Source organism: Saccopteryx leptura, chromosome X (assembly GCF_036850995.1).
Source record: "Saccopteryx leptura isolate mSacLep1 chromosome X, mSacLep1_pri_phased_curated, whole genome shotgun sequence".
Taxonomy (NCBI): domain Eukaryota; kingdom Metazoa; phylum Chordata; class Mammalia; order Chiroptera; family Emballonuridae; genus Saccopteryx; species Saccopteryx leptura.
Window position 1 is genome coordinate 112,242,948 of NC_089516.1, and position 20,003 is coordinate 112,262,950.

Here is a 20,003-nt window from a genome sequence, read left to right on the forward strand (position 1 = left end):
ACAATTGTTCACGAGATTTGATTTGAAAGTAGAAAGTTCTTTCCAGACTGATATTTATGGGGAACTAAATTTTAATCAGAAGATTGTTGCAACCATAGTATCAAGGCAAGGGGAGTTAGTTACACAATTCAAATACATAGTGGCATTTGTTATGATTGCTCCAAGTGTTCACTTTCCCAATAGATAACTATAGTTTTTTCTCCTTGGAGGGACTGGTGTATTTGTTTTACAGGTCAAGGCACATCTATCCAAACGCCCGGGGTAGTGTCTGTTTAAGTTTTGTGTTTTTCTATGCTTTCTTTGCTGATCAAAACCCATGATTCGCTCTACTTTTAAAAATTATATAAGTAAAACCTGTTTCTTTAGCTGTTATCTCTTAGATTAGTCTTCTATTGCTCACCTACGGGCTATTTATCATTCAAGGAAATTATCTGTCTTGATTTATAGCTCAATTTAAAGGTAAGGGGGTGAGACAGGGGATGGTAATCTACTGGATAATTCTATGGCAGTGAATGTAGTTGCCAGATTGAAATGCAGGATGCCCTATTCCTATTCAATTAAGTTAAGAAAAATTATTTAGCATAAGTTTGTCCCAAATATTACATTTATACAGTTATACTTTAAATTATATTCATTGTTTATGTGAAATTCAAATTTAACTGGATATCCCATATTTTTATTTGCTAAAGTTGACAAGCCCACGAGTACATTTACATGGGACTATAAGGCTAGCCTGAGTTTATGCTGGTCGTTAAACACTAATCCATTCTTTGTGTCGGGGAACAAAAAACCTTTCCCACTAAAAATTTCTTTCGGTTAATAGCAGATCGCAACGAAACAGGGAAGGATCTTGATCCTTTGAGGAAGCCGTAATGACGCAACTGTAAGACCTGCTGCTTTGCTTGATTTCTCCGCCCCCTCCCTTCTTCTTTTCCTGCAACTAAAATGATTACTGTACACTGTATTTCTTCTTCCTTCTCAAGTCCCGCCCTTTCAATTACTTGCTCTGGAGAGCAATCGGTTGCCCAAAAAGGGATGGCAAAAGCGCCGACGTGTTCAGAGGGGCGGAAGTAGTCAAATTTCACTGAGAACCGTAAAGTACAGCTCTCGGTCTCTCTTTCCGGAGAACGACCACAGCTCCGCCTGTCAGTGCCGGCCTTCCTCGTGTAAGGGGATCTGTCGGACCCTTGCTAATTCAATTTTTCCCCCATTCTGGGCCCTTCCCTATCGTCGCCCCCTTCACCTTGGATCATGTTCAAGAAGTAAGGACACGCTGTGGCCTCCGTCCGCTGCTCACAAAGGTGGTGGGGGTGGGGGTGGAGAAGAGGGCGAGAGCTAAGATCCTCTTTCTCTCTTCTCCGCCCCTGCCATCCTTACTCCCTAAGGTTTTCTATAGTCCTTTGCTCTCACTCCAATTTACAACACTTTTTTAAAGCTTTCTATCCCTAATCCTCAGTCGGGTTTCAGTTCTCCCACCTTTATTTTCTTTATCCTCACCCCTCTTTTTCTTTTGCCCCCTCTCGCAATCCTATCTCCATTTCTAGGGTTCTACCAATCACATCCTTGCACTGTGATTTAGGGGTATATCTTCTTTAGCTAAGAGGCAAGCACTGCACTCACTGCCATATGTTTATTAGTTATGAACTGAATAAGGGAAGGCTTGACTTCCTGGGTCATGGGAGTGAGGGAGTCTGGGTGACAGGAAGCAAGCGGGCTGTCATGCCGATTGCCTAGCTGTCAGATTAACCTTGTCTTGAAAACAGCGTGATTGTCCCATAGGCTTTTCAGTGTAAGGAAGAAAAAACTCCTTGGGAACCTACCTAGTGGGTTTGCCTTCCAGATTTGGTAGACGCAAAAAACAAAGGGGGAACATGGGCAAAGGAAGGTGGGTTTTCTTCATGACATTTTGAGCAAGAATAAATAGGGATTTTACAAATCTCATCACTTATAAAAATTTTTTTAGTAGATTACATAGCCTAGCAGAAACCGATTTTCTGTGTTATTTTTATGTTGGTCTTCTGTGCCTCAGGGCTTGAGGGCTCTTTTGGTTTGCTTTGCTTTCATTTATTCACATAGGTTTTGATATAGGTGGAATCTGTGTTTCTTCCTGGGTAGGGAAGAATAAGATTCTCCAGAAAAGGCATTTGCGTAGTTGATTATACATTATAATGTAAAATATGTCTCATATCCTCCCCCCTGCTACTTGTGTATGTGTGACAGTTTATTTTAATATTGTAATAAGATGTTGGTTGTTGCTGGATACAATAAAGGGTAAATGGTATTTTTAAAACAATTTATATCATTATTATTTTAAACATCTAAATACTTGCTTGGGAATAAATGAGTAATTAAAACACTACCTTTAGCTGTTCTGATATATCTACTTAGAAATGCATTTTTAAAATAATTTTTATTGAATATATTGTGGTAACATTGGTTAATAAAAATATACAGGTTTCATCTGTGCAGTCGTATAATACATCATCTGCATATTGCATAGAGAAATGCCTTTTTTTTACTTGCAAAAATCATTTTGCAGATTCGATGAAAAAGAAAATGTGTCCAATTGCATCCAGTTGAAAACCTCAGTTATAAAGGGTATTAAGAACCAATTGATAGAGCAATTTCCAGGTATTGAACCATGGCTTAATCAAATTATGCCTAAGAAAGATCCTGTCAAAATAGTACGATGGTAAGTTTTTATTTTTTCTCTATGTAAAGTGTAGAGTAAGTAGATGAATATCATATGATTAGATTGCACTCATGAAATGGAATTATTTTCACATTAACCATTGATAGATTATGAGAGTAGATAAATAGAATAACAAATACTAAGCAGTATTTATATTTTCAGGTGTTTTCTATGTTTGTAAAAAGTGTGGATTTATGTATTGGTTGTTTTATCAGTTAAATGATTTTATTTAGAGTTGAATTTAATTTATTTTAGTTTTTACTTTAGATATTTGTTTCATTGAAATCTAACAATGAAATTAAAATAATGACAGGTGAAATAAAATTGATTGTAACAGCTCACATATTTTTTATTTTTTCTCTACTGGAGTGGTATAGGTAAAACATTTTAACAATCTCTTTTTGCTTGGATCTTTTTAAAATCTTAAAATTTTTATTTACTGATTTGAAAGAGAAAGACTGAGAGAGAGCCAGCCACATCAACTTGTTATTCCACTTATTTGTGCATTCTTTGGTTGCTTCTTGTATGTGCCCTGACTGGGGATCAAAGCTGCAACCTTGGCATATTGGGACAATGCTCTAAACAATGGAGCCACCCAGCCAGGATTACCTATCTTTATTGAAATTTAAAAAAAATTCTGTTTATGCATATTTCATATTGTACATTGTTTAAATGCTCTTTGGCATATTATTTTTGAAAGAAAATACCTAACTTGGTACTTTGTGACATTTGTCTTACAGCCATGAACATATAGAGATCCTTACAGTAAATGGAGAGTTACTATTTTTTAGACAAAGAGAAGGGCCTTTTTATCCAACCCTAAGATTACTTCACAAATGTAAGTCTTGTTAGGAAATATGTATTTGGGGATATGGAAAGACACAAAAGGAGCTGAAAGTGACTTTTGGTTATTAACTTATTTATTAGTACTAGAGAATTTGAAATATAAAAGTAAAATGAATTCCCATCTTGTGTTAAATCTGAAAAAATGCACATTCTCTCATGCATTCCAAAAAGTCCAAGAACAAATATTCATTCATTTATTCAATAAATAAATAAATATTTATTTATTTATTTTACGGATACAGAGAGAGAGAGTCAGAGGGAGGGATAGACAGGGACAGACAGACAGGAACGAAGAGAGATGAGAAGCATCAATCATCAGTTTTTCGTTGTGGCACCTTAGTTGTTCATTGATTACTTTCTCATATGCGCCTTGACCATGGACCTTCAGCAGACTGAGAAAACCCTTGCTCCATCCAGTGACCTTGGGTCCAAGCTGGTGAGCTTTTGCTCAAACCAGATGAGCCCACGCTCAAGCTGGCGACCTCAGGGTCTTGAACCTGGGTCCTCCGCATCCCAGTCCGACGCTCTATCCACTGTGCCACCGCCTGGTAAGGCAACAAATATTTATTGAACTTACTTGTTCCATGCACTGAGCTAGGTACTGAGAATAAGATGAGAAGCAAAGATAGACATGGCTATGAAACTAACAGTCTGTTTGGGAGAATAGACAACAATTAGGTAATTACACAAGTATATATTCACAAACTGTGATAAGTGCTGTGTTTTCTTTTAAATTTATATCTAGATCTGCCTCATAAAAATAATTTTATATAAGGGAAAGAATTGTCTAATTGATAGAGTCAGTTATTGTTAGTTGAGTGACAGGTTCAGGTGTTACGAAACAAGATAATGTTTATTATGTGCTTACGTTTGCACGTTGCTAGATTGAGTACATTACAGAAGAAAATCCAAAGGAAGATACAATCTCAGTGCCTAAGAAGTGTTAACTATGAAGTAAAATTTCACCTTTTTAAACCAGTATGTATGTCTGGCTTTCTAGCCTAGAGACAGAAAGGAAGGGAGTGACTGGAGGGTTCTGTAGATGGCATTGGTGACTTAATTCACTTGTTTGATTTTTTATAAGAGGAGATAAATTGTAAATTGGTGAAGCAAAGGTCTGGAGTAGTAAAGCTGTTGAGCAAGTCTTTAAAAAGGTGAAGCATTTTAATATTTATAAAGGAATATTCATAATTATTTGATTAAATATTGATTTTACCAAGTTAAAAAACTGTGATACATAGACATTGAGTCCTGATGCAATGGGGAAAAGCTTAAAATAAAAATATTTTGGTGACATTAAGACATTTTAATGACAATGATTTCTACTCAACTAAAAGAGAACAGAGACAAAACAATCAAATGCATTCCATGAATCTAGATTGGATCCTGGCTTGAAAAACAAACAAAATTCAAGCCTTCCTCCTCCCTCCAAAAAAGATATAAAGACTTTCTTGGGCCTGACCAGGCGGTGGTGCAGTGGATAGAGCGTTGGACTGGGATGCGGAGGACCCAGGTTCAAGACCCCGAGGTCGCCAGCTTGAGCATGGGCTCATCTGGTTTGAGCAAAGCTCACCAGTTTGGACCCGAGGTCGCTGGCTGGAGCAAGGGGTTACTCGGTCTGCTGAAGGCCCATGGTCAAGGCACATATGAGAAAGCAATCAATGAACAACTAAGGTGTCACAACGAAAAACTGATGATTGATGCTTCTCATCTCTCTTCATTCCTGTCTGTCTTTCCCTGTCTATCCGTCTCTCTGACTCTCTCTCTGTCTCTGTAAAAAAAAAAAAAGACTTTTTTGGGACTATTGGGGGAAATGTGCATATAATTTGGTTATAAGATGATCTTGTAGAACTGCTGTTAAATTTTTAGGTATGATAATAGTATTGTGGCTATGTAGGACAATGACTATTCTTAAGGGGTATGTGCTTGTTATGGTGAAGCATTATGTTCAAAATTTAAAATAGAGGAAAAATATGTGTTTAAAAAGAAAGAGATAAAGCAAATATAGCAAAGTATAAATGAACAGTTGTTGAATCTCAGTGGATAGTGTCTAGGAGTTCACTGAACTGTTCTTCCAGTTTTCCCATACGTTTAGCATTTTCTTAATAAGTTGGAAAAAAAAAGATGTTCCTATTTAGTAGTATCTTTCTGGGAACCAACCTTTTCGAACATCTTAAAGTTATTCTTGTGCAAGAAGCAGGATAATACGGTGGTTGAAAGCATGAACTTGGAGTTGGTAGACCTGGGTTCAATTCCCAGTGCATGTAACTTTTGTCAGGTCTCGCACTCTTTTTAACATGGACATAGTTGTTTATTACATTTCCAGGGTTGTAAGAATTAATTGAGGTAAGATATGTAATGTACCTAATACAATGCCTGGTACGTAGTAAGTGCTCAATATATGATAGCTGTTATAATTATATAGCAATAGATTCAACAGTGTCCACCAGTATCACTTATCATCATCATCATCATCATCATCATCATTACTAAAAGGCAGCTATTAATGAGGATGGAGATCTAGAAAACATGTTATGGCTTATGAATAGTAAATGTATTCATTCAGGTTCCTTTTTATCAGTAAGTTGTTTAAATTAACTTGGAGTCATGTTTAAATTACTCTGTAGTCTTGGTAGGAAAAAGACTTGTTATCTGATGAGTGGGAGGGCCAGTGGTAAAACATTAAAGTGAATAAGTTTTACCAATTATTGTTGTAATTATTCCTACAGAACCCTGAGTGGCCTAAAATTTTTTTCCCCAAGGCATTGTTTTAAATCCTCCAGGGGTCATTTAATTGTTAGGTTATGAATTATTCATAGACATACATACACAAATATTGTTTTAAAAAATTACAAAAGAAATATGTGTTCATTCTAGAGATTTGAAAAAATCACCTGTATTCCTGAGTTAGACGTAACCATTGTTGATATATATGTGTACTTCCATCCAATTATTTGTGTGTGTGTGTGTGTGTGTGTGTGTGTATGTGTGTATTTTTCCTTTTAAAATTGGGCTCTCTGTTATATAAACTTAGAAATTAATAGTTCTTTTTTAGAGCAGTTTTATGTTTACAGAAAAACTGAATAGAAGCAAGCAGTTCCCATATTACTTATTTCCCGTCCTTTCCTTGTTATTCATATCAGGCATTGATGTGATACATTTATTATAGTTGATGAACCAATATTGATATGGTTTTAATACCCAAGTTCATAGTTTACATTATGGTTAATTTGTGTGTGTGTGTTGTACATTCTGTGGGTTTTTCCAGATGAATAATGTCCACTGTTAAAGTTTCATACGGAATAGTTTCACTGCTCTAAATATCCTCTATGCTCCACCTGCTCATCCCTCTGTTCTCCCTCTCCCGCCAACTCCCAGCACCCACCGAGAGTTTCGGGAATTTTGTCTTCTGCTTTTCCTCTTAACATTATATTATGAATATTTCCCAAGGTATTATGTATTCTTCAAAGATATGGCTCTATTACATAGATATTGTAGATAACCCTTAAGTCATTTATCTCATGCTTTATTGTTGGACATTTAAGTTGGTTCCAGTTTATTTCTTTTATGAACATTAGTGCTGCAATGAATATATTTCTACCTAAATATATTGTACATATCTCATTTTTCCTTAGGATAAAGTCTCAGAAGTAGAAATACTGGGTCAGAGAGCTTGAACCTTTTCAAGGCTGTTGATACATGTTGCCAAGTAGTCCTAAAGAAAGGTTGTATCCATTTGTAAGCCTTCTAACAGTATACGGGAATGTCAGTTTTCCTTCACTCTTGCTAGCACTAGAAATTACTTTTCTTATAAATATTTACCAATTTGGTAAGTGAAGGATGGTATTTCAGTTTTATTTTGCGTCTGTCAGAGTACTGTAATTTTGAGAAATATTCGTTCATATCCTTTGTCTTTTTTTCCTAGTTATTAGTCTTATTAATTTATACAATGTATTTCCTTTCTTCTAGATCCCTTTATCCTGCCACACCAGCAGGTTGATAAAGGAGCCATCAAATTTGTACTCAGTGGTGCAAATATCATGTGTCCAGGCTTAACTTCTCCTGGAGCTAAACTTTACCCTGCTGCAGTAGATACCATTGTTGTATCCTTCCCAGGCTGTAACTGTTGAAAAAACGTATTCATGTCATTACTGAAAGATCTATCATCCAAGGGAACATTAGATGTACTTTTTGGAGGTTACTGTTACTACTATATCATGCCTTTCAGATTACATTTGAAGATGTGGGAAGTGAAATTATTTCTTGAAACTAAATTGTGACCCACCTCAGAAGTTAAATGAGAACAGGTAATAAAAAAGTCCCAGCTGCATTTCTGCCCAGTTAGGGCCCAATGTTATTAGATTCAGGACACAATATAAAACTCTTGGTTATTAATGGAGAGAATATATCTGATATGATTGTGTCACTTCGTTGGACATCAGCTTGCTACTTTTATTTTTGACTTACCTAGATACATTGTAATAAAAGCAATCAAAAGGGAAAAGAACTTAGGTACCAGGTCGAGTGTTAGAAGTGGGTAGTGAGAAATATTGGCAATTCCCAATTTTTATATATTTTTATTTGATTGATTGATTGATTTTAGAGAGAGAGAAATAGTGATTTGTTGTTCCACGTATTTATTCATTCATTGGTTGATTCTTGTATGTGACCTGACTGAGGATCGAACCCACAACCTTAGTGTATTAGGATGATGCTCTTACTACCTGAGCTACCTGGCCAGGGCCCCCAACTTTTATTTTAAAGTTCATTTTAAGTTGGTCATTTGAGCCTCAGAACATGATTAGTCAAAGAGAAAAATGCTAAAGTTCCAGATAGTTCTTAATGACCTATTCAACTCATGATGTAGCTGAACAATTCTGCATTATTTCCATTTCTGTGGTGCTGTTTCAGCTATTTTCTAGGTTACTTAGGTTTTTGCCAACTAGTCTGGACAGGAGAACATCTGCTTTGTCATAGATAAAGTGGCTATTTGCCTCAAGTTGAGAAAAGGAACCATACGTGGTGGGAATGGGGAAGTCACTGTAGAGTGAGAAGGCTATTGGAATGGGTTTAAGAATCTGTCCTGTACTCAAAAAGAGGCTGTCCTCTGTTGTGGCATTTGTGTATAAGGGGTAGTATAAGTTGTATGTTTATATCTTAGGAACCATTTGTACTGATATAGATAGTGGTCACATAATAGTTACTCACATATGTGTGGAATGTTGAATGAGTTAGTGAATGAATGAATGAATGAGTGAATTGAGAATCAATGCAGAAAACTGTTCTGTAAGAATTAACTTATTTGCTGGTATATAGTCTGGAGTTCCTTTAACTGGGAAATATTTCTAGTACCTAGACTTTGCTTCCAAATTAATTTTTATTTTTAAATAATCATAAACTTTTAGAACATTGGAAAGCTAGTTCTGAGAGGTACTATGTATCCTTGAACTTTTACTTTTAAAATATGTACTTCAGTGTTTAATAATCCTAGATGTTTCAAATGATAACTAAGGATATTCTGGTTGTTCTAGAAAGGTTGTCAAACTGGGTTCTTAAATATACATTGGAGATATAATTATTGGTTTACTGTGTCTTTTACATAAGACCACCACTCAGTGATTAACACACTAGAATAATTGATATCTACTTCACAGTTTTTAATATTTATGTACAAGATATTTCATTTCCTTTTTTGTATGACTTATTCTAGTTTTGTTGGCATAGGGTTATAGTGTTAACATTTAGCAATTATTGAGTATTCACAGTGTGCCCATAGACTCTGCTAGGTCCCTTCCCTCAAGCTGGTAATGGTATAGGTGAGGAATTAAGATGAATTCAAAGTGGCTTAACTGGTATTGTGGTCATTATTTGACACCGAGCCCCCAAGGCATTTGGATAAATAGTTCTTAGCTGTATGTTTTCAGGCCATCATGGCAGAAGGGAAGCAGCATGCTCTGTGTGTCGGAGTCATGAAGATGTCTGCAGAAGATATGTAAGTCTCACATTAGGCCCCCTTAGCTTTTGAGATATGGGTAACCTACGCAGGAAGTATCAGAATTACAGTTGAAATTTGCTCTCATTCATACCACATCTTACAAATACTATATGTAAGCATGGAAGCCTCATTTCTGATTTTTCCTAAAACTTGGAAAGCCAGTGAAACCTATTTTATCCCCAGGGTCTCATTCTTTCTTAAGCACTCTGAAAATAACCTGTGTGCCAATACAGTTATTTTATATGTATGTATGTGGCATTTTAGCAATTTTTTTATTTAGTATGATTTAAACTGAGTGGAGAGAAAGATATTTTACTACTAATTCTTAAAACAGTGACATAGTTTGGCACCACACAGTATTTTTCTTATATTTTGACCTGGTATTAGAGAATATTAAGGAAATATTAAAAATATAATATCAATATATTTAAAAACTTTGCAACTCAATTGAAGGCCACATTATTCCTAGTGAATTTTGTTTCAGGGTTAACTGTAATACTTTGATGTTCTGATATGGGGGTACATTATTATTCTGTTTCTGTAGACCCACTAGTTAGATCACTAGACTCACTTTAAGACATGAACTGCCCCAGAGTAATGTAGTTTATCTATACAGTAATGTGAGTGTAATATAAATTAAATTCCTGCCTGTAGTTCAATAATTGCAAAATAGCAGTGCACTTTGAATTATACTTACCATGAGTAAGCCTATAAAATGCTTAATAATATATTTCTGTACTTCTTTCCTTCTACAGTGAGAAAGTCAACAAAGGAATTGGCATTGAAAATATCCATTATTTAAATGATGGGCTGTGGCATATGAAGACGTATAAATGAGGCTCGGAAGGAATGCACTTGTGCTAATATGAATGTTGTGCTGTACCTGTGTTTGTGTCTGTGTGTGACAGCATGAAGATAATACCTCTGTTATGCTGAATAAATTCAACAGATGGTCAAATTCTGTTAGCTTCAAAAATTATTGTAGTTTTTCTTAAACTCAAATTAAAATTGGGTAGTAACAGCCTGACCAGGTGGTGGCACAGTGGGGAGAGTGTTGGACTGGGACGTGGAGGACCCAGATTCAAAACCCCGAGGTCACAGGCTTGAGTGTGGGCTCATCTGGCTTGAGCAAGTGCTCCCCAGCTTGAGCTTGGGATCATAGACATGACCCCGTGGTTGCTGGCTTTGAAGGCCAAGTTCACTGGCTTGAGCAAGGGGTCCTTTGCTCTACTGTAGCCTCCCCCCCCCCACCCCGGTCAAGGCACATATGAGAAAGCAATCCATGAACAACTAAGGTGCCACAACGAAGAACTGATGCTTCTCATCTCTTTCCCTTCCTGTCTGTCTGTCCCTATCTGTCCATCTCTCTGATTCTGTCTCTGTCAAAAAAAAATGGATAGTAACAAACTTGGACATTAAAAAGTATCTGCTAAGTAACCAAACTCAGACAACTTTGTGTCCTTTCTTTGGCTAATGATGTAAGCTGAAGGGCAGGACTTGATAAATGAACTTGCCATCATATGGCTGACCTCCTGGAGAATCTGACAACTTCATGAGGCTGGAAGCTAGACTGGGAATTTTACGCTATTCCAGGACACCTAGAAGTGCACCTTCTTTTTGTGTGTGTGTGTTGTTTGTTGTTTTTAAACTTTTCATTATGGGAAATTCCAAACATATATCAAAAGTGTGGGGAGAATTGTATAATGGATCTTGTCTGTATCTGTCACCTCGCTTCAATTCATGGCCAATCTTATTTCATCCATAGCTCCCTTATACCTTCCCATCCCACTCCCTGGTTATATTGAAGGAAATCTCAGATATTTCATTTTTTCCATAATTACTTTAATATGTAGCTTGAAAAGATAAATGATTTTCTTTTTTAAAAAACATGACCAAAATATCATCACCACATATAAAAATTTAACTTTATTAATATGATCCAATATCTGAACTGTGTCCAAATATGTGACAAATGGTCTTGTCTCTCTCTCTTTTTTCTTTTTTTTACAGAAACAGAGAGAGTCAGAGAGAGGGATAGATAGGGACAGACAGACAGGAACGGAGAGAGATGAGAAGCATCAATCATCAGTTTTTCGTTGCGACACCTTAGTTATTCATTGATTGCTTTCTCATATGTGCCATGACTGCGGGCCTTCAGCAGACTGAGTAACCCCTTGCTCGAGCCACTGACCTTGGGTCCAAGCTGGTGAGCTTTGCTCAAACCAGATGAGCCCGCGCTCAAGCTGGCGACCTCAGGGTCTCGAACCTGGGTCCTCCGCATCCCAGTCTGATGCTCTATCCACTGTGTCACTGCCTGGTCAGGCTTGTCTTTATTTTAACTGTTGGTTTTCTTCAGATAGGTACCAGACAAGGTCCATTTATTGTATTTGGTTATTTATTTAAATCTCTTTTAATCTATAAGTTTCCCCTCCTCTTTTCCTCTTTATTTAAGAAGTTTAGTTGTTTTTGTCTTGTCGAGTTTCCTTCCACATTCTGGATTTTGTTGATCATTTCACTGTAAACTAACTCAACTTGTGTTCATGCCCCTCTCCAGCCTATAAACAGATAAGCTGAGTCAGCTGTAGGTTCCATTCACTTAGTGCCCTCTCTTAAGACTATATAGATGTCCAGAACTTCCAGATTTGGGTCCCTACTATATTTCTCAAAAACTATGTATCTTCTAATAATTGGCATATAAAGGCCATGGACCAACTTCAGTAAGATCAGTTAGCAGTTTTTGGAGCCACATGAGCAGTTATGAACTTATATAGTGATAATAGGCCTTTCTTCCTAATATCCTTGCTATTGTTCTAGTGCCTCAGCCATCTCTATTTTGTTGGTTACAAATATGTGACATGTGGTTTTATTTTTCAGATGGATATAGACATTTATTTACAAGATTGTGGTGACCCATGGTACAGTTAGAAGTTGGTGAGGAAGGTGAGGGACAGTAACAAGAGAGACACCGTGTGGTTGGCTCTTGCAGTTGGGCTTCCCAAAATAGGACAAGAGTGAAGGTCTGACCCTCAGATTGAGAAATGATTTCGCACTAATGAAAAAACCTATAAGACTTGGAGAGTCCCATGTTAGGATATATATATATATATATATATATATATATATATATATAGTGATAAGTCTGCTTAGGGTCAACAATTAGTAAACTGGAAGTTTCTTGGTGAACATGACTAAGAGCCAAGGAAGGTGAGTAATTTGGGGGAATATTTCACGTGGGCCGTGGCGAGGCTTGGAGGAGAGGTTTTTCTGCTTCATCGTTAATTAGAATGCTTGTGACTGCCACAATCTCTGTTTCCTAGTCTACAGAGGTGCCCTGATATTTTACTTTCTATATCCTTTTTAAATTCTATGTAGAATATTTTCCTTTGTTATGACAGTTATATTTTACAACCTCCCATATTGTTATATTATTTATTCCTGGTGAATGAAAGTAAATAATCTCATTAGTAACACATTTGGAAATCATCTTTCAGGGTAGCTTTCTTCAACAGATTGTCTCATTTTAAGCTAACATACAGGTTTCAAATGCAGGTATCTCCCCACTTGGGAGAGGAAGGACCCTAGTTAAGATCTACAGCTCCTTATTGTCTTAAAAAGAGCATATCTGAGTCATTATGTTAGAACTAAACTTTGAATCTTTCTCTTATTTTTGGAGCTAAGATGATGTTAATTTACCAAGCTTGCCTACGGAGTGTTAGTAATGAGAAACGAAGCACACACATATATTGGAGAAATTAAAACCTTTTTTTGGCCTTGGTTTCTGAAATAATTTTGCCTTGTAGGGAACCCTTTAAATATTCAACATCAGCATCTGTGCTTGTTTTTCTACTATGCTAAGGTACATTGACTGCGTTACCTTGGTGACGTGGACTCAATCTGTATTGTTTCCTGCTTGCCCTGGGTCTGAGGCCTCCAGTCATCAGTGTTAATCAGGGGTGTCACTGTATATACATGGGAGCCTTATCAGTTTCTAAACATTAGATCATTCAGGGAACCCAATTTAAAGAGGTTAAACTAACAGATATATCAACCTTTTTAGTCACTATGCTTAGAGAAAACCTAGTTTACCCACATTCCTGAGAGCAGGAATACATGGAGAGCCTGTTTTCTCTCAGGCAATGTGTCTTCAGTTATTTTTAATTTTAAGATTAATTCTGTGTCAAACCAGCCTACAATCTAGCCATTTCTTTATATCTGATACACTTTTACTCAGCTCAGTGGACACTTACTGAGTAGCCCCTAGGTTCTGGGTGACGTAGCATAGTGTTGAATAACACACAGGGGGCCCTTGCCCTTAAGGGGCTTCCAGTCTAGTGAGTAAGTTTACATTTTTTAAAAATCTGGGTAACAGTGACAGCCTAATATCAATGTATAAAGCCAGTAGGAAGTTACTAATACTTTTCCAATTTCAGTCATCAAAATTTGCAAATTACACATGAACTAAATATAAAAATAATCATTCGATTGTATCCAATGTGAGGTTAAAATTTCCAGCTGTGTTGGAGTTTCAACAATTCAACATTACAACTCAGATGGTTGTCCATTATACAATAATACTGTAGAAAGGCCTGATCAACCCTTTCCTAGCAGACTGTCTTATAGTGGTTTGTTGGTATTCTGTTGGCAGCTACATTTTTTCTTTTCCCCTTTTTTAATGTTCCAGATTCAAATCAACCAGCTGCATTTATCCCAGGAGTAGGCATGAGCATTTCAGTTCGAGGTATTTGATAGTCCCCGAACAGACGGTTGTGTGGCATTTGTCAAATAATAATGATACCCAGCCAGTTCCCTCTGTATACAAATCAGCTACTGAGGATACAGTATTTCTAAGTGCAGTGCTTCAGAAAACTGTATAAGAATGTTAACTAAATGTGCAGAGGTATTTAATTATAATAAATAAAGTTTTTTGGTATTCGTAAGACTATTAATGGGAATACAAAATGAATGTATGCCTAAAAAATATAAATATTTTAACTTAGTTTATCTAGGTTCCTTAATTTTGAGAATATATCTGTCAAGGCTCTTCAGGAAACTCAAAATGTTCCAATTTCTAAAGGAGTATCCACTAAAACTGATTTATAATGAAAGGAAAAAAATTAAAATGTATACATCCTAAGTCAATATAACCATCACTTCTGAGGTCTCAAGCGATCAGAAACTTATTCAAGTTATTTAATAACTTGTAAGAATTAGTCCATTACAATATATTTTGAAAGTCCTTCAGAACACTTATGTTTAGTATGTTATCAGTTGTATTAAGGAAGTAAAAATTAGACTAAATAAAATTGTATTCTTAATATCCAAGTATCAGCAATAGTTCATAATGAAGTCATACCTGTCAACATTGGGACTGACACATGTCAATGTATACTTTGTGTTTTTACATTTTGTATCTATACTTTATTATACGTTTTTATAGCAGGTAAAAGAGTGAGTAGATATAATGAACTATAACACTGACTTGTTTGCTATTTTATTTAAACTAATTAAATACTTGTAAAGGGGCTATAACTCCATTAGGATAGGTGTGAATCAAAAAGATGGAGAACCAGTTTTTAAATCTGTTGAAACTACGAGGCAGGTTTGTTGGTTCATTGGTTGCAGAGGCCGGCCCTCTTAGAGAATATAATGTATGCATGGAAAGAGAAACGTGGGATGACTCACTGGAATTTCTCCTAATCATGCTCATTAGAACAGATCAGGAAGAGAAATCATTGATAAAAACATATACAATAATAAGTACTATTAAATTAGTTTAAACCAGTGAAAATTAAAGAACACCGCATTTAATCTTTAAACACTGAGAAATAAAAGATCAATTAGTGAAATAATTTCTACTTAAAAATTTAGTTGTTACAGAGAATGAGATGACTCATTAGTATTGTGCAATTTTTATTAAATGCGTTTTCTTATACACTTTAAAAATCACAATTTAGAAGTAAAACAAACCATGGCTTCCATATCATAATTTTGTTGTGTTTCTTGTTTCATTTTCCAATTTAAAAATACTTTAATCCTGGCTGGTTGGCTCAGTGGTAGAGTGTCGGTCTGGCATGTAGAAGTCCCGGGTTCGATTCCCAGTCAGGGCACATAGAAGAAGCGCGCCCATCTGCTTCTACACCCTTCCCCCTCTCCTTCCTCTCTCTCTCTTCCCCTCCCACAGCCAAGGCTCCATTGGAGCAAAGTTGGACCCCCAGCACTGAGGATGGCTCCATGGCCTGGGCCTCAGGTGCTGGAATGGCTCCAGTTGCAGTGGAGCAATGCCCCAGAGGGGCCAAGCATCGCCCCCTGGTGGGCATGCTGAGTGGATCCCGGTCAGGCGCATGCAGGAGTCTGACTGCTTCCCCACTTCTAACTTTAGAAAAATACAAAAAAAAAACCAAAACCAACAAACTTTAATTTCAGCAAATATGAGAATATAGTGGACTTGTAAGGCATAATCATTTACCTCCTTTCAAGTCCATTTTAAGTGTTCTCAGAACTCTACTGTGCCCATAAATGTAAAAGATACAAAGATTTAATTTCCTTTCCTTCTAATTTTATTTTAATTTTTTAAATCACAAGACTTGGTTCTCAATGATAGCTATTAACTTTATGGTAAAATAAGTAAATTCTTCTGATGTTCACAAGCATAAGAGCTAAAGACTGGATTTTAAGCAATAAATTGTTTGTTTTAACTAAGCACTTGCTTGGAGAAAGTGCCATTTCTCCAAACATGCCTTGAAAACGAATCAAATTCAGTTCCCATGGGAAAACCATATTGGAGAGACTTTCGTGGTTGTGCAATCTTTTTTATTCTTACTAACTTCTGTTTCAAAAGGGGACACTTTCTGTCTTCATCCCTAAATGCTGGGGTTGTCCTTCTATGCTGATGCATGAAGAAGCCCTGAGGCTTGGAAACTAGCAAACCAGTGAGATGATTTCATGATGAAACTACATGTTTGATTGACAGTATTAACAGTCCTTGAATGAGCTTAAATTGGACGAAACTTTTTTTTAGATATTTATTTATTTATTTACAGAGACAGAGAGAGAGTCAGAGAGAGGGATAGATAGGGACAGACAGACAAGAATGGAGAGAGATGAGAAGCATCAATCATCAGTTTTTCGTTGTGACACCTTAGTTGTTCATTGACTGCTTTCTCATATGTGCCTTGACCGTGGGCCTTCAGCAGACCGAGTAACCCCTTGCTCGAGCCAGCGACCTCGGGTCCAAGCTGGTGAGTTTTTTTGTTTTTTTTTTTTTTTTTTTTTTTTGCTCAAACCAGATGAGCCGGCACTCAAGCTGGCGACCTCAGGGTCTCGAACCTGGGTCCTCCGCACTCCAGTCCGACGCTCTATCCACTGCGCCACTGCCTGGTCAGGCTGGATGCAACTTTTAAAAACAACAGCATACACTTCTAGTTTTTCTTCCTTATCCCCAGGTCTTGAAATTTTTATTTGTGCATGTTGACATTTTAACAATGTTTTTCTGAAAGGTTCATATGTACTTCTTACTCTGATATGATTTTCATCAGTTCTTATACTACCCCATTCAAAATTCAGTTTCAAAGACAAAATTCACTATTTACTTAAACATCTGGACTGGACTGGGCAAGGTGAGGAGAATGAGGGGAGAGTCCTTTTTCACCCTGTAGGTTCTGGACAGCTTTCTTAGAGCTGAATTATACAAGAACAGAAAAAGTATGCTTTTGCATGACTAAGATCGTTCTAAAGTTTGCTTGTGTAAGCATTTTGTATTCAGGAAAGTTCAACCTAAAATGTATTTGAACATAGGGGTATAAATAGCTTCATTTAGTGGGATAACAGCAATATCTAACCCATCAAATTAATATCATCTATCTCTTAAACAGCTTTCAAAAAGCACAAGACTAGAAAATACACTTAATTGTTTTTATTTATTGATTTTCGAGAGAGAGGAAGGGAGAGAGATATTTTTCGAGTTGTTGTTCCACTTATTTATGTATTCACTGGTTGATTCTTGTATGTGCCCTGAGTAGGGATCGAACATGCACCCTTGGCATTTCAGGACAATGCTCGCCAACTGAGCTACCCAGCCTCGCTGCAATGCTTTATTTTGTTTTAAAAACACAGGGGCTAACATGTGGTAAAAACTTGGATGCTTATACTATACTTCTGTCGTGTTTAACAAGGTAAAAACTTTATGTTTTGTAAAGTATTTTAAAAGGTGCCCAAAAAGTAATTCCACTTTCTTGCTTCCAAATGCAGAGGGCTGAGAGAAGGCACATGGCCTCATTAGCTTCTGGGGATTGTCAAACCCAATGTTCTCTCAAGTATTAAATGCCCAGATACATTTACTAGGGATGCAGGAGTCTCATTTAACCAGTGTTTTTTGCCAATATAAAGAGAAACATCTTGATTAAAGTGTGAGAAAATAGAAATCATACCAATCTGGGCAATTTTGGCTCCAATGATGTCTAATTTGTTATGAAAGGGGAACATGTTCTAAGTCAATGTTCTTAAAAGCAACTTCTGAATTTCTCCTTAAAAGTATTTATAAAAAAAGATGTTTGAAGAAGAGCTGTTTTATTGCATTGCACAGATTAAATGTACAGATGTTATTTTAAACTATTAATTAAGGAGTTCCCTTGTGAATTTGACTATTTAGTACCAGCTGTTATTCACATCAATATTTTCATATTTTACCATCAAGATATTTAATAAAAAGGCCTGGTACATATTTATTATTTTTGTGTGTGTGTCAAGTGTTAATTGAACTTATAAGAGGGAAACAGAAATCACATTGCCTGAGTGCCTACTATCTCCACAAGTTCTACTTCCATATAGTGCTTAATTTTTATGATGATTCCATGAGGTAGATTTTTAAAATTTATTGATTTTAGAGAGAGGAATGGGGGTGGGGAGAGAGAGAAACATTGATTTGTTATTCCACTTACTTATGCATTCATTGGTTGACTCTTGCATGCCCTCAACCTTGGCTCATGGGGACAATACTCCAATCAATTAAGCTAACCAGCCAGGGCCTCCGTGAGGTAGATTTTAATTCTTATTTTACAGAGGAAGAAACTAAGGGACCAGAGGTTTTATATAACTTTCCTGAAGATATACAGCTAATAAATGGCAGAATTGCGATTTGAATCAAGGTCGGCCTGACTCCAAAGCCTGTTTTGCAATCTCCCATCATTTTTCATAAAATGTTAACCTTGGCCCACAGTCACATCATCATCTTTGTTTATGGGTTACTGGAGAGAACAAGTTGCCAAGCCTCTGTTCCACAGTAGGCAATATGAGTGGGATGTGATTGCATACAAGTGGGTTGTTGCTTGCACAGTCTGTGCTTCCAAGGGCTTTTCTCTTTTCCCTTTCATCAGCAGGGTACAAATTGGACTCAATCCTGAGGTCTGAACCTTTTCTTTTATTAGTCATCTTGAAGCCAGGTGATTTGTGGCTTTTTAGAGGTTATGTCATTCAGAAGCCATGGCTGGATCTTTTTAGAAAAATATACCGGGGGAAGGGTTAGTTTAGAAGTGGGAGATGACAGAGTAGCAGGCATCCCCAAACTACCCCTACCTGCGGGCCGCATGCGGCCCCCTGAGGTCATTTATCCGCCCCCCGCCGCACTTCCGGAAGGGGCACCTCTTTCATTGGTGGTCAGTGAGAAGACCACTGCATGTGGTGGCCCTCCAACGGTCTGAGGGACAGTGAACTGATCCCCTGTGTAAAAAGTTTGGGGACCCCTGGTAGAGTATAATGTGCAAAGTCAGGATGGGGATCAGGATTAATGACAGGAACAGTCTGGTTCAGTTATAACCTAAAAGAAAAAAAAAAAGGCGAGGGAGGGTCCTAATCTATATTTTGTTTCAGATCTGATGGTTTAATTTTGAGAAAAAGGATCCAAGGATTTAATTTTGATAACAAAGATCCAGTGATTGAACTCATGTAAGGAGATTATCTGGGGCCTGCTAAAGTCAGATTGCAATTTCCATAGCATTCAAGAAAACAAGAAAATGAAATAGGACTTTATGAAGAAACCAAGTTTTCTTTCATTTACATATCATTGCCCAGAGGTGGGGATAGGGTCCTCGCACTTATGGAATTGTTTATACCTGTGCTGTAACTGTAAAATACATGCTGGGTTTCAAAGACAATAATAAAAGAATGTAAACTATATTATCTTCTGTTGATTACATGTAGAAACAACAATATTTTGGATATGTTGGGTTAAAGAAAATATAATGCTAAAAGTCATTTCACCTCTAACTTTTTACTTTTTTAATGTGGCTACTAGAAAACTTATAACTACACACATGGCTCACATTATATTTCTGTTGGACCACACTGGGATGAAGAATAGGCAGTAGTCCCCGAAGCTTCCTTTTAGAGGCAAGTCGTAGAGTGGCAAAGATGGAAATGTTTCTCAATATCAGTATTGTCTTCCATTAAGGTAGGACATTTTTTTAAAATTAAAAA

The 20,003-nt window shown here is 36.8% G+C and overlaps 1 protein-coding gene across 2 annotated transcripts; it reads left to right on the forward strand.

The window, feature by feature from the left end:
- The first annotated feature begins 1,030 nt into the window (after positions 1-1,030).
- MCTS1 (MCTS1 re-initiation and release factor) lies at positions 1,031-10,491 on the forward strand. Of its 2 annotated transcripts, none has more exons than XM_066356578.1 (6): positions 1,031-1,262; positions 2,540-2,692; positions 3,433-3,530; positions 7,508-7,641; positions 9,463-9,530; positions 10,289-10,491. In XM_066356578.1, exons 1-6 carry the CDS (start codon positions 1,252-1,254, stop codon positions 10,368-10,370), a joined length of 546 nt encoding a protein of 181 aa, XP_066212675.1. In that variant the 5' UTR covers positions 1,031-1,251; the 3' UTR covers positions 10,371-10,491. The 2 variants fall into 2 exon arrangements, with proteins under 2 accessions (XP_066212675.1, XP_066212674.1); XM_066356577.1 differs by lacking the exon at positions 1,031-1,262 and adding an exon at positions 1,749-1,885.
- Positions 10,492-20,003: the final 9,512 nt, after the last annotated feature.

Excerpts from the sequence above, each read along its gene's own strand:
- MCTS1 (XM_066356577.1), top strand. Across the intron at positions 3,531-7,507 it reads CCTAAGATTACTTCACAAAT|ATCCCTTTATCCTGCCACAC; the intron begins GTAAGTCTTGTT and ends CCTTTCTTCTAG. Across the intron at positions 9,531-10,288 it reads AAGATGTCTGCAGAAGATAT|TGAGAAAGTCAACAAAGGAA; the intron begins GTAAGTCTCACA and ends TTCCTTCTACAG.